Genomic DNA, 13,799 nt, shown 5'->3' with positions numbered 1-13,799 from the left:
TTTAGTAAGTCAGTAAAAAGTAGGTAGGAGTATTTAAAACAAGAAAATGATAAGGGTGCCCATACTTATGCACCTGTCAAATTTTGTTTGAATGCAGATTGCACATTTTCTGTTAGTACAATAAACCTCATTTCAAGGCAGAAACATTACTGTGTCCAACAGTTATTAGATATATGAAACTGAAATAGCTGTTGCAAAAAAAACAATTTTTATAAAACATTAAGCTTAAGATTAATAGGGGTGCCCAAACTTTTTCATATAACTGTATGTATTTTATATACGATTGTGTGCATGTTTGTATAAGGAATATGCAAGAACAATGTGTATTGTAAGTAAAGTGTGGTGAAAGCATTTATATTTATCATTTTGAATAAAGTGCAAATTATTAGTTTTTTTTTTTAAATCGTTATTTGAAAAGTTGCTTTTAACTACAATATTTCCTTACTATATGTCAAGCCTCCTGAGAACATCATCTAGATTACAATGGCCTGATATTTATATTTCCAGTTATGCTATAAAAGGTAGAAAATGAGTGAATTTTATAGCATTCTGCTATTACGTATTTGCGGCCAAAGTGTAACTATTAGGTGGATTATCATACAGGAAATTAATCTAATGAAATTATCTTGGTTTGTGTGTTAGGTGACTTTGGTGTGTCACGTATCCTTGCTCCACCTGATATGGCCACTACTATAACAGGGACTGCTTCCTACATGAGCCCCGAGCTGTTTTCTAACACCGGATACAACACAAAGTGCGATATCTGGTGAGTCACAAACTGCATGTTATAGAGAATGAATCTATATAAAAAGTATAACATCCTGTACTGATCTTGAGTTACAGCCTGTATTATACTCCAGAGCTGTGTTCACTATTCTGCTGGTGCAGTCACTGTGTACATACTGTACATTACTGATCCTGAATTACATCCTGTATTATACTCCAGAGCTGCACTCACTATTCTGCTGGTGCAGTCACTATGTACATACATTACATTACTGATCCTGAGTTACATCCTGTATTATACTCCAGAGCTGCACTCACTATAATGCTGGTGCAGTCACTGTGTACATACATTACATTACTGATCCTGAGTTACATCCTGTATTATACTCCAGAGCTGCACTCACTATTCTGCTGGTGCAGTCGCTGTCTACATACATTACATTACTGATCCTGAGTTACATTCTGTATTATACCCCAGAGCTGCACTCACTATTCTGCTGGCGCAGTCGCTGTCTACATACATTACATTACTGATCCTGAGTTACATCCTGTATTATACTCCAGAGCTGCACTCACTATTCTGCTGGTGCAGTCACTATGTACATACATTACATTACTGATCCTGAGTTACATCCTGTATTATACCCCAGAGCTGCACTCACTATTCTGCTGGTGCAGTCACTGTGTACATACATTACATTACTGATCCTGAGTTACATCCTGTATTATACCCCAGAGCTGCACTCACTCACTATTCTTCTGGTGCAGTTGCTGTCTACATACATTACATTACTGATCCTGAGTTACATCCTGTATTATACTCCAGAGCTGCACTCACTATTCTGCTGGTGCAGTCACTGTGTACATACATTACATCACTGATCCTGAGTTACATCCTGTATTATACCCCAGAGCTGCACTCACTATTCTGCTGGTGCAGTCACTGTGTACATACATTACTGATCCTGAGTTACATCCTGCATTATACTCCAGAGCTGCACTCACTATTCTGCTGGTGCAGTCACTGTGTACATACATTACATTACTGATCCTGAGTTACATCCTGTATTATGCCCCAGAGCTGCACTCACTATTCTGCTGGTGCAGTCACTGTGTACATATATTACATTACTGATCCTGAGTTACATCCTGTATTATACCCCAGAGCTGCACTCACTATTCTGCTGGTGCAGTCACTGTGTACATACATTACATTACTGATCCTGAGTTACATCCTGTATTATACCCCAGAGCTGCACTCATTATTCTGCTGATGCAGTCACTGTACATATATTACATTACTGATCCTGAGTTACATCCTGTTTTATACTCCAGATCTGCACTCACTGTTCTGCTGGTGCAGTCACTCTGTACATACATTACTGATCCTGTGATGATCCTGATTTACATCCTGTATTATACTCCAGAGCTGCACTCACTATTCTGCTGGTGCAGTCACTGTGTACATATGGAGCGCCCCCACACCGCCGCAGGGCCTAGGGGTACCCGGAGCCGGGCTTCTGGGTCTCAGTCCTGGGGTTGTCACGGTGGCTAGACCCGGTCCGTGGCCCTGTCTGTCAGTGGGGGACGTCCGGTGCAATAAGCGGTGATAATGGTGCAGTTGTGGGGTGCAAGTCGCGGTAAATAACGAGGAAACCAGGTTGCAGTCTCTTTACCTCTTTACTGAAGGTTTTGGAGACCTCAGTCCAGAGCGCTGTTAACTGGGTTGTCAGAGACCGGCCGGTCCAAAGGCACATCAGGAGTTCTCTTTACAGGTGGGAATCAGTGTCTACCTTCTAGCGCTGGGTGTTGTAGTTCTTCCCTGCTGAGCTCCCGGGATAGTCCTCACAACTGTTTCTGTCTGTCTCTATTTGTTCGTTCTCTTCGTCCTCCAGGTGATATGGTAGGACGCACCCGTATGACGGGGTAGGCCTGGAGTTCTTCCGGGACCCTAGAGTCGCCCCTCTCCCACAGCTGCCTCCGTTGTCTGCTTAGGTGTTAAGTGGGACAGCCAACCTGTAATTAGCTGTCCGGCCGTGGTTTGCAGTGTACTTAAAGTCTCTTACTTGCTCGGCGTTCCGGCCACCGACTGTTTGCGCCTCAGAAGGATGTTGCCTCGGTCTAACAGCACGACTCCTTCTGGTCCCAATACTTCTTTACTGTATTCCCGTTGTGCACTGGTTAGTTCTGCTCTGAGGAGTCTGCCAGGATCCCATCCCTGACAGGTCCTCTCACTAGCTCTTCCCAGCTACTTCTCTCTCTCTTCCTGTCCAACCCCCAGTTTTACCATAGTGTGAGGAGTGGCCTACTAAATAGGACCACCCCCCCTGGTGGCCGGAGTGTGAAGTGTAGTGAGGTGTTACCTGATCAGAGAAACTCCTTTAGTGCAATCAGACGTACCATAGCTCCCCATAGTGGCGGAGCCACAGTACTGCAACAACCAGGACTCTGGGGTGCTGCACTCCCCCCCGGTTAAATCCAGTACTCCGGGACTGGGAAAACAAGAACAACAATACATGTTAACAGAAAACACACAGAATTTTGAAATAGCATAACAATTAAACATAACAGTGCTTCCCTTTATGGGAGGTGAGGATTCTTGAACGTTGCGAAAGCTAGGTCATGCACAGTTTATGACTCTCAGTTCAGTGGTTGAAACAGCGGGGACCCCGGGTAAACAAAGGGGTCCCCCCTTTTTGAAAGTTTTTGAGCAATTCACCGTCCATTACTCTATTGTCCATTTAAAACCTGTAACAAAAGATATATACAAAAACATTCTCAACTAAAGAGCAGCCCTTATTAATACCTCCAAGGTTTGTAGCGGAGGGGAGTTTGGTTTTGAGTGCTGCGTGTGGACCTTCGCAGCACAGGGGTTGCTATTGGCCTAACAGGGCCCGCTATGCTTGCTACCGCTGGTGTAGTGCACTGTCTTCTAGCTACACTTCTAGTGAGTCGGGGTAGCACTGGCAGGTTAGGGCTCTCAGAGCTGCTGCTATCAACAGTGGGTACAGCAGATTCACCGATACCAGAGGGAGGATTTGTCGGTTCAACGGTTGGCAGGGCTTCATCAGGTAAGGCTTGTTGAGGTAGTGGAGCCAGATGATCTGGTACCACCATTGTTTCTGGGGGGTCCGGCTGTTGAAACATTACGACAGGTACCACAACGGCTTGGTTTATCTGAGTCCAGGACTGGGGAAAGTCACCAAGGACAGTATGGAACATTTTCTCCTTTTCCACCGGCGGGGAGATTTCTGGGGCCGTGCCCCTCTCTTTCAATTTATCGGGGCAGACCTTAAGGTGATCCCTGGATACCGCTGTCGAGGTCTCCCCTCTGTCCTTGCTGATGAGACAGACCTTAGTGTTGTCGAAGTCGGATGGCAAGATGGTATACGGTTCCGCTTCCCATTGGTCATCGAGCTTGTGTAACCTCCTCTTTCGTTTAAGCACTTGCTCACCAGGTGACAGGGGAATCGCAGGAGCGTGTTGATTGTAGTCCCTTTCCTGTTTCTGCCTAGCCTGGGCGAGACTTCTCTCTACACACTCCTGTACTTCGCGGTATCTTCGCTGCCTTTCTGTATCCCAATCTGCCTCCGGCGAGGTATCTTCGGGTACTAGGACCCCCATGTCCAGATCAACGGGTAACCGACTAGATCTTCCTCGCATCAGGTACGCTGGAGTACAGTTGGTGGAACTTACTGGGATGTGGTTGTACATATCCACCAGGTCAGGCAACTTTGTCGGCCACAGGTTCCGTTCCTCCACAGGCAAGGTCTTCAATAAATCGATTACTACCTGGTTCATCTTCTCGCACATCCCGTTGGTTTGAGGGTGGTACGGGGTGGTTCTGATTTTCTTACACCCGTACAGCTGACAGAATTCTTGGAACACTTCCGCTTCGAATGCAGGCCCCTGATCGGTCAGTACTTTCTCTGGGTAGCCATGGGGCCTACAAAAGTGCTGCTGGAAGGCCCTGGCGGCAGTCCTAGCCGTTAGATCCTTGACAGGCACAACCACCAAAAACCTGGAGTAGTGGTCCACGATGGTAAGGGCGTAGATATAGCCCGACCGGCTAGGTGTCAGCTTCACATGATCCAGCGCGACCAATTCGAGCGGCCGTTTGGTGATGATAGGCCGCAGGGGAGCCCGTTGACTGTCACGGTCCTTCCTGCGCAGACTACATGGACCACACTCCCGACACAACTTCTCAATGGTTCTCTTCATGCCAATCCAATAGAACCTCCCTCGGAGCAGCTTCTCTAGCTTCCTCCATCCGAAGTGTCCGGCTCCATCATGGTAGGCTCCCAGAACCATGGGCGCATCTCGCCTTGGCACCACTATCTGCCACACCAATTCATGAGTACGTGGGTCGATGCTCCTCCTGCACAGCTTGCCATCATGGATAAACAGCTTGCTTCTCCCCTTCCACAGCTGTTGGGTTTCTTGTGGATCATCCGGGCCAGGGTGCAATCCAGCCTGCGTCAAGAGCTCCTTCACCTGACGGACCGCGGGGTCACTATCCTGGGTTTCTGCCCATCCGTGGTGGGGCAGGGGATTCAGCGTGGCATCCGGTTGGTTCTTGTGCCTGTTCTTCACATGGTGAGAGTTCTGAGTGGCTTTGGGGCGATGGAAGGCAGGCAGCTCCACCTCTTCAAGTGCCTCCGGGTCTTCTCCCATTTCTGGTAAATTGGGCATTCGGGACAGAGCATCGGCATTGGCATTCTGGTGTCCTGCCCGATATTTGATGGTGAAATCATAGTTGGACAGCCGGGCCATCCACCGCTGCTCCAAAGCCCCGAGTTTGGCAGTACCCAGATGCGTTAGCGGATTGTTGTCCGTGAAGACGGTGAATTTCGCGGAGGCCAGGTAGTGCTTGAACCTCTCTGTCACTGCCCAGACAAGGGCAAGGAATTCCAGTTTGAAGGAACTGTAGTTGTCAGGGTTCCTTTCCGTGGGACGGAGTTTCCTGCTGGCGTAAGCGATCACTCTTTCCTTGCCTTTCTGGACTTGAGACAGCACGGCTCCTAGTCCCACATTACTGGCATCTGTGTACAGCACAAACGGTTGATCGTATTCGGGGTAAGCCAGTACCTCTTCTCCCGTCAGTGCCGACTTCAAACAGGTAAAGGATTCCTCCAGCTCTTCGTTCCAATCAAAGGGGGTGTTCCTCCCCTTGGTCTTCTTTGGTTGGCCCACCAACAAGTTTTGCAAGGGTGCGGCCTTCTTGGTGAAGTCCTTAATGAACCTCCGGTAATAGCCTACCAGCCCGAGGAACTGCCGGACTTCGTGGAGGTCACTGGGCTTTGGCCAGTCCTTAATCACTGTGACCTTGTCGGGGTCTGGGGCCACTCCTTCAGCGCTCACCACATGGCCCAGGTACTGCACTTTAGGTTTCAGCAGATGACACTTGGACGGTTTCACCTTTAAGCCAAAGTTGGATAGGGCTTCAAACACCTCGGCCAGGTGCTTCAGGTGGTCTTCGTAGGTCTTAGAGAAGACAATGACATCATCCAAATATAGCAGCACGGTTTCAAAGTTCAGGTGTCCCAGGCAGCACTCCATCATCCTCTGGAACGTTCCGGGAGCATTGCACAATCCGAAGGGCATGTAGTTGAACTCACAGAGACCCATTGGCGTCGTGAAGGCCGTCTTCTCTTTGTCCGCCTCCGCTACAGGAACCTGCCAGTACCCACTGGTGAGATCTAAGGTAGAGAAGTAGTTAGCAGATTTTAAGGCAGCCAGAGACTCCTCTATCCTAGGCAGTGGGTATGCGTCCTTATGTGTAATGCGATTCAACTGCCTATAATCAACACACATCCTCATTGTACCATCTTTCTTTTTAACAAGGACTAACGGGGCTGCCCAGCGGCTACAGCTGTCTCTCACCACCCCAGCCTCCTTCATTTCCCGCAACATGTCCTTGGCACACTGGTAATGAGCTGGGGGTACAGGGCGATATCTCTCTTTTATGGGTCGGTGATCTCCCGTGGGGATGTGATGTTGGATCCCTTTCACCTGCCCAAAATCTGAGGGGTGTTTGCTGAATATCTGCTCGTACTCGTGTACCACCCTGTAGGCCCCCTGTATTTGATGAGATGGGGTAGAGTCAGTGCCCACATGCAATTCCCGACACCAGTCTTTCGAGTGCTCTGCAGAACCTTTGTTCTCCGCCACGTTTGACGGGACCAAGGGTTCAGGTGTCTGTATTACACTATTATTGACAGTGAACAGTTTGGCGAGCGTGGTATACTTGGTTAGGTGGACCTCTTCCTCCCCACAATTGAGGACACGTACGGGCACTCTCCCCTAACGGACGTCGACCACCCCCCGGGCTGTCAGAACAGTAGGCCTATTGTCTGAATATACGGGTTCTACCAAGGCCTGGTAGTCCTTACCCCTGAGGCCTATGGCTGCTCGACACCATATTAACATTTCACTCTTGGGGGGTATCGCGATGGGGTTTGAATCACTCACAGTGACACGACCAATCTCACCACCAGTCAGCTCTACCTGCTGTCTCTGCATCAGAGCTCTGATTTCCTTCTGCAGGGCACGTTGCTCACTGTGGCCAGCGGTTTCTGCCACCTGTTGCAACAAAACAATGACTTCTGCAAGACAATTTTCTATAACATTAGTACCAAGAGTCATCATGGGATTACATTCTCGACGATCAATATCAGCAATCACAATCCCTTGGGCTTTCAATTCCACCCGCCCCACTTTGATGGTGACCTCCTTATACCCCACTTGTGGCAACGGCTGACCATTACTGGCGATTATGGTGAAATCATCGTCAGGGCCACGAGTAATATCAGCGTCCTCCCAATACCGTTTGTAGAGCACGTAAGGTATAGTCGTCACCTGAGAACCGGTGTCCAGCAAAGCATTCAAGGGGATTCCATCAATCACTACAGGGAGAACTGGTCGTCCTCCAATATACTTGGTTCTCCAATGCTGCGGGCCTGACCGTCCTACTCCTGGGGGTTGGCCCTTTGCCCCAGGGGTTGCTCGTTTAAAGGACAGTACCTTGCAAGATGGCCCACCTGGTGACATCGGCGGCAGATGGGTCGTCCGTCCTGATGGAAACGATCGCTGTCCCGGCCTCTGGTCGGTGGGGTCCTCTTCTGTCGCGTCCAGGGAACATCCTCTGGTCCGGAGGCTAGCTGGATCTTTTTCTTGGGGGCCTCCTGTAGGGACTGCACCGTCCGGGCTAGGGCAGCAACGCTCTTGGTCAGCTCCTGCATCTGAAGACGGAGTCCTGCAGGGGAGTCGTCCTCGAAGCTCTGGGCGTCGGCCTCCGCGGCAACTGGGGTATCCGATGCCACCTCCTGGTGGTGTGTGAGAGTGGGGCACCTGGGTGGTATTGCGCGGCTGGGCTGTCGCTCCTGCAATGCCTGGATAGCTTTATCTTTGAACTGCGCAAAAGTCAAGTCTGGATTTTGCATGGCCAGGAAGTGCAATTGGCCCCGCTGGTGACTGCACAGGAGCCCCTCAATGAACCGCTCCTTCAGAAGTTTATCCTCATCCTGCATGCTGCCGGGGTCACTCTGCTTAATGGCCCGCATCGCCTCCTGGAGATTAAGGGCATAGTCCCGCAAGCTATCCTGTGGCCTCTGTTTGCATCCATAAAAAGTCAGTTTAATTTCCGTAGCAGTGCGAGTATCAAAGGTGGCTTTAAGCTTGGCAAAAATCTGTTGTGCAGTTCCTTTATCCTCAGCGGGCCAGGATTTCAATTCTCTCAGAGCCGCCCCAAAGAGTTGGCCAGTTATCATATGAACCTTCTGGGGCTCTGTCAGGGGATAGAACTCGAGCAGGCTGCAGAGCCCTTCCTTAAAGTCAGTGAATGTATGCGACTCCCCAGAGTATCGTGGGAGCCAGGCCGCTCCAGGCAGGTACGGCATAGAAAAGGGCATTATGGCTTTTGTGTTAGCGGCAGTGTCCGGCTGGCTGAGGGGAACAGCGGGTTCTGCGGCAACCGGTGGTGGTATTAGGGCCGCGGCTTCGCCCGCTGCGTGGACCGGAGCTGCCCCTGCGTCCGCGGCTGCCACCTCCTCTCCTCCCGACTCGGACATGGCTGTACCTTCCTCCCACTAACCTGCCGGAGGTCGGAGTTCCTCTTCCGGGATTGGCGCTTTACCGCACTTTCCGTTCCGCGCTTCTTTTGGCTGGTTCCGCCCACGTAGCTAAGGCTCCTCCCTCCGTGCGCGGCAATGGCGAATTTTGGCGGCAAATGGCACAGCACACAGTCTTTTCAATAAAGTACAGTCCAAGCACAATAAATCACAGTTCCAAGGCACACATGACCTGATTCTTCAGGCTTAAGTAAATCCTGTTCGTGACGCCAAGGTTGGAGCGCCCCCACACCGCCGCAGGGCCTAGGGGTACCCGGAGCCGGGCTTCTGGGTCTCAGTCCTGGGGTTGTCACGGTGGCTAGACCCGGTCCGTGGCCCTGTCTGTCAGTGGGGGACGTCCGGTGCAATAAGCGGTGATAATGGTGCAGTTGTGGGGTGCAAGTCGCGGTAAATAACGAGGAAACCAGGTTGCAGTCTCTTTACCTCTTTACTGAAGGTTTTGGAGACCTCAGTCCAGAGCGCTGTTAACTGGGTTGTCAGAGACCGGCCGGTCCAAAGGCACATCAGGAGTTCTCTTTACAGGTGGGAATCAGTGTCTACCTTCTAGCGCTGGGTGTTGTAGTTCTTCCCTGCTGAGCTCCCGGGATAGTCCTCACAACTGTTTCTGTCTGTCTCTATTTGTTCGTTCTCTTCGTCCTCCAGGTGATATGGTAGGACGCACCCGTATGACGGGGTAGGCCTGGAGTTCTTCCGGGACCCTAGAGTCGCCCCTCTCCCACAGCTGCCTCCGTTGTCTGCTTAGGTGTTAAGTGGGACAGCCAACCTGTAATTAGCTGTCCGGCCGTGGTTTGCAGTGTACTTAAAGTCTCTTACTTGCTCGGCGTTCCGGCCACCGACTGTTTGCGCCTCAGAAGGATGTTGCCTCGGTCTAACAGCACGACTCCTTCTGGTCCCAATACTTCTTTACTGTATTCCCGTTGTGCACTGGTTAGTTCTGCTCTGAGGAGTCTGCCAGGATCCCATCCCTGACAGGTCCTCTCACTAGCTCTTCCCAGCTACTTCTCTCTCTCTTCCTGTCCAACCCCCAGTTTTACCATAGTGTGAGGAGTGGCCTACTAGATAGGACCACCCCCCCTGGTGGCCGGAGTGTGAAGTGTAGTGAGGTGTTACCTGATCAGAGAAACTCCTTTAGTGCAATCAGACGTACCATAGCTCCCCATAGTGGCGGAGCCACAGTACTGCAACAACCAGGACTCTGGGGTGCTGCACATACATGATATTACTGATTCTGTACTGATCCTGAGTTACATCCTGTATTGTCATCCAGAGCTGCATTCACTATTCTACTGTGGGAGTTACTGCATATATACAGTGGGGGAAATAGGTATTTGATCCCTTGCTGATTTTGAATTTTTTTCCACTGACAAAGACATCAACAGTCTATAATTTTAAGTGTAGGGTAATTTTAACATTGAGAGAATATAAAAAATAAAACTCCAGCCTCCCCAGAAATTCTTGCACTTAGCCTTGGTCTTCCTGCTTGTCCTGTTGCACTGGCAAGTGGGGTAATATGTCAGCTGTGTAATTTCTGTTGACATCAAGCTAAGGGGTTAGTAATGGGCCAGCGTCTATCAGACAACCTCATTACTAACCCAGTAAATAGAAATAGAAATAAACACACAGGAAAAAAATCTTTATTTGGAAAAACATACAAAAAAATCTTTATATTTATAAAAAAAAAATTCCCCAACAATTTTCCTCTTTCCCCATTGTATTTGATGGAGCCAGAAGTGTCCACACCATTAAAGCTGCAGCCTTTCAACAAGCTTTGTTTGTGCTGCCGAACTTGTGCAGTAAGGGTATGTGTCCACGTTCAGGATTGCATCAGGATTTGGTCAGGATTTTCCATCAGTATTTGTAAGCCAAAACCAGGAGTGGGAGATAAATGCAGAATTGGTGCATATGTTTCTATTATACTTTTCCTCTAATTGTGCCACTCCTGGTTTTGGCTTACAAATACTGATGGAAAATCCTGACGCAATCCTGAACGTGGACACATACCCTAACACGGACTTTTGGGAGACGTACTTGTTCGATAACCGTGCACAGACACTAAGGGTATGTGTCCACGTTCAGGATTGCTTCAGGCTTTGGTCAGGATTTTATGCAGGTAAAATCCTGACCAAAACTGCACCTGAGGTCACTGGCAGGTCACCTGCGGTGTTCCTGCGTGTTTTGCTCATTGTAGCAACATGCTGCGTTTTGAAAAAATGCACCGCATGTGCGTTTTCGCGGCAAAAACGCATGCGTTTTTTAACGCATAGTGGAGTCGGGATTTCATTAAATTCCCTCCACTATGCTGTAACGTCTGGACGCTGCGTTTTTGACGCTGCGGCTCAGCGCCGCGTCAAAAACGCAGCATTTCCTGAACGTGGACACATACCCTAAGGGTATGTGTCCACGTTCAGGATTGCATCAGGATTTGGTCAGGATTTTTCATCAGTATTTGTAGCCAAAACCAGGAGTGGGTGATAAATGCAGAAGTGGTGCATATGTTTCTGTTATACTTTTCCTCTAATTGTTCCACTCCTGGTTTTGGCTTACAAATACTGATGAAAAATCCTGACCAAATCCTGATGCAATCCTGAACATGGACACATACCCTTAGGGTATGTGCACACGTCAGGATTTCTTGCAGAAATTTTCCTAACAAAAAAATGGAAATTTCTGCCAGAAATCCGCATGCGTTTTTGACGCGTTTTTGACGCGTTTTTGATGCGTTTTTTGTGCGTTTTGTCCCAGATGCATAGAATCGTGGGAAAAACGCAGAAAATCCGCAAAATTTATGAACATGCTCATTTTTTTACCGCGATGTGTTTTTTTTGCGGAAAAAAACGCATCCATGTGCACAAAACATGCAGAATGCATTCTAAATGATAGAACGCAGAGTTTTTATAGCGTTTTTATCGCGAAAAAACGTGAAAAAACGCGAAAAAACATGAACGTGTGCACATGGCCTTAGTGTCAGGTATGGAACCCAAACTTTACCATTCGGGTTTGCCCACCCCTAGTGATATCTTGTTTTCACAGGACAACCCCTTTAATTCTTCCTCAGAATTAAAAATGGATTCATTAGTCAATAATGGGCTTAACTTTCTTTAGTCTCTTCTTTTCCCATACTACTCGCAGACCCAATGGCTTATAATAATATGATTTTTCTTGGAATAATGCTCCGTAGATTACCAGGTCAATGCACTAAGCAGGAGGCATCTCTGATCTTCAGCTCAGCGAGTCCATTCCTGCCCCTGTGATGCCAACTTTCCTTTGAGCCGCTTGCTTAGTTACCTCTAATTGTACAGATATTGCATCCTGCCGGCCGTCGCCTCATTTACTTCTCACTTAGTGAAACGTGGAGTTCCTTTAATCTGTCGTTCTGCACGGAGGTTGCTTTCCCTCTGCGTTTGGTCTTTCAAAGAGACAGGAAGCATAAAGATGTCAAGTACGAATGTGGCAGGGCGCAGATTTCCATTATTTCTAGTTAAAAAGTTTTATGATTTATTGTCGGCGAATTAGCTTGGAAACTAACGACAGCTATCAGCATCACATAACCGCTGTGTGCTACTGCACCGTACCCCGTCAATTGCTTAATAATAACCTGACATCTGCGGGAGGGATGTGACATTGCTCAGTGTGTGTTCTCCGCTTGTATTTTATGCATCACATCTAAAGACTTTACAAAGCTGCAAGACGCTCGAGGAAGGAGCGGAAATAGGATTTACTGATGGTATAGGAGGATGGCAACTATGCAAGGTGAATCGGTGTGTACGGCAACCAGTCATATTCTTATTGTGGTGCTTTAATCAAAATAGCCCCTTAACACAGATCACATTTAAACTTAAAATTTAAGGCAAGTGTGGAAAAATGATACAGAGTAATAATTAAAAAATAGAATAGTTAATAGTTTACTTTCATCAATGAACAAAAGAAAAATGTACGGTAAATTAATATTTGGTGTGACCGCTCTTTGCCTTCATCGATTCTTCTACGCATGCTGTTTTTGAAGGAGATAGGCAGGGAGGTTACTCCAAACATCTTGGAGAACTAACCCCAGGTCTTCTGTGGATATTCCTTGTGCAGATCTTTCCGTCTTTTTATATGATCCCTGACATACTGGATGATGTGAGATCAGAGCTCCACGGGGGCCGGATAATCACTTCCAGGACTCCTTGTTCTTTTTTACTATGAACATAGTACGTTTAGAGTAGTTTTCCTGCTGCCGAATAAATTTGGAACCAATCAGACAACTCCATGATGGTATTACATTATGGATAAGTATCTCGACATAACGTATACTACCAATATGTTCCACTGTTTCCAATTTCTTAATGTGACGGGAAAAGAGTCTTCTCTTGCAGTGCTTACTAATGAAAAATGACAATTTTTGGGAGGTAGCAAAAAATTTCCTCGGTGCAACAAGATAAAAAAATGAGTTAAAAACTGATAAAATTTGTTCATCACTTTTTTAATCTAATATTCTTCTGTTCTTTAAATAAATCCATATTAAATACATTTTCCCTTGAAGTATTATATTTTTTTGCTTCTTGTAGGAAAAACAACCCATAGAGGATACTGTAAAGTGGGATTACCTTTCCATTCACAGCAGTCTCGGTTTGACCTTTTTATTTGTAGAACTAAAGTCAATGGAATAAAAACATAGATATAAAGAAACACATAAAGCGTATAAACATCAGATGAACCAAAGAATTCACAAATTCTGTAAAGTTGAAAAAAAGGAATTCAATGCTGGAAGCTGCAGAGAAAGATAGAGGCACAGCAGGTTCAGTAAGGGCAAAAATCAAGAGACTGGAAGATCTTTAGAAAAAAAAAGATAAACTCAATATGAAGACTAAAAACAAAATTCTAAAGTAAAACTTTGTATACAGTCGAGTCAGTATCTTTTATAGAATCGGTTGTACCTCTGCCATAGTGGATCTAAGTGTTATA

General features: G+C 47.4%; 1 protein-coding gene across 1 annotated transcript in view; it reads left to right on the top strand.

The window, feature by feature from the left end:
- Positions 1-13,799, top strand: part of LOC143807172 (serine/threonine-protein kinase Nek11-like) — a 344,541-nt gene that overhangs the window by 174,877 nt on the left and 155,865 nt on the right. The window contains exon 6 of the mRNA XM_077288448.1: positions 643-766. Within this exon, the coding sequence (XP_077144563.1) occupies positions 643-766 (124 nt within the window). The remainder of the gene's footprint in view (positions 1-642; positions 767-13,799) is intronic.

This window comes from Ranitomeya variabilis, chromosome 2, assembly GCF_051348905.1.
Source record: "Ranitomeya variabilis isolate aRanVar5 chromosome 2, aRanVar5.hap1, whole genome shotgun sequence".
NCBI classification, from domain to species: domain Eukaryota; kingdom Metazoa; phylum Chordata; class Amphibia; order Anura; family Dendrobatidae; genus Ranitomeya; species Ranitomeya variabilis.
Note: the sequence above shows the minus strand (reverse complement) of the source record. Positions and strands in the feature narration are given on the sequence as shown.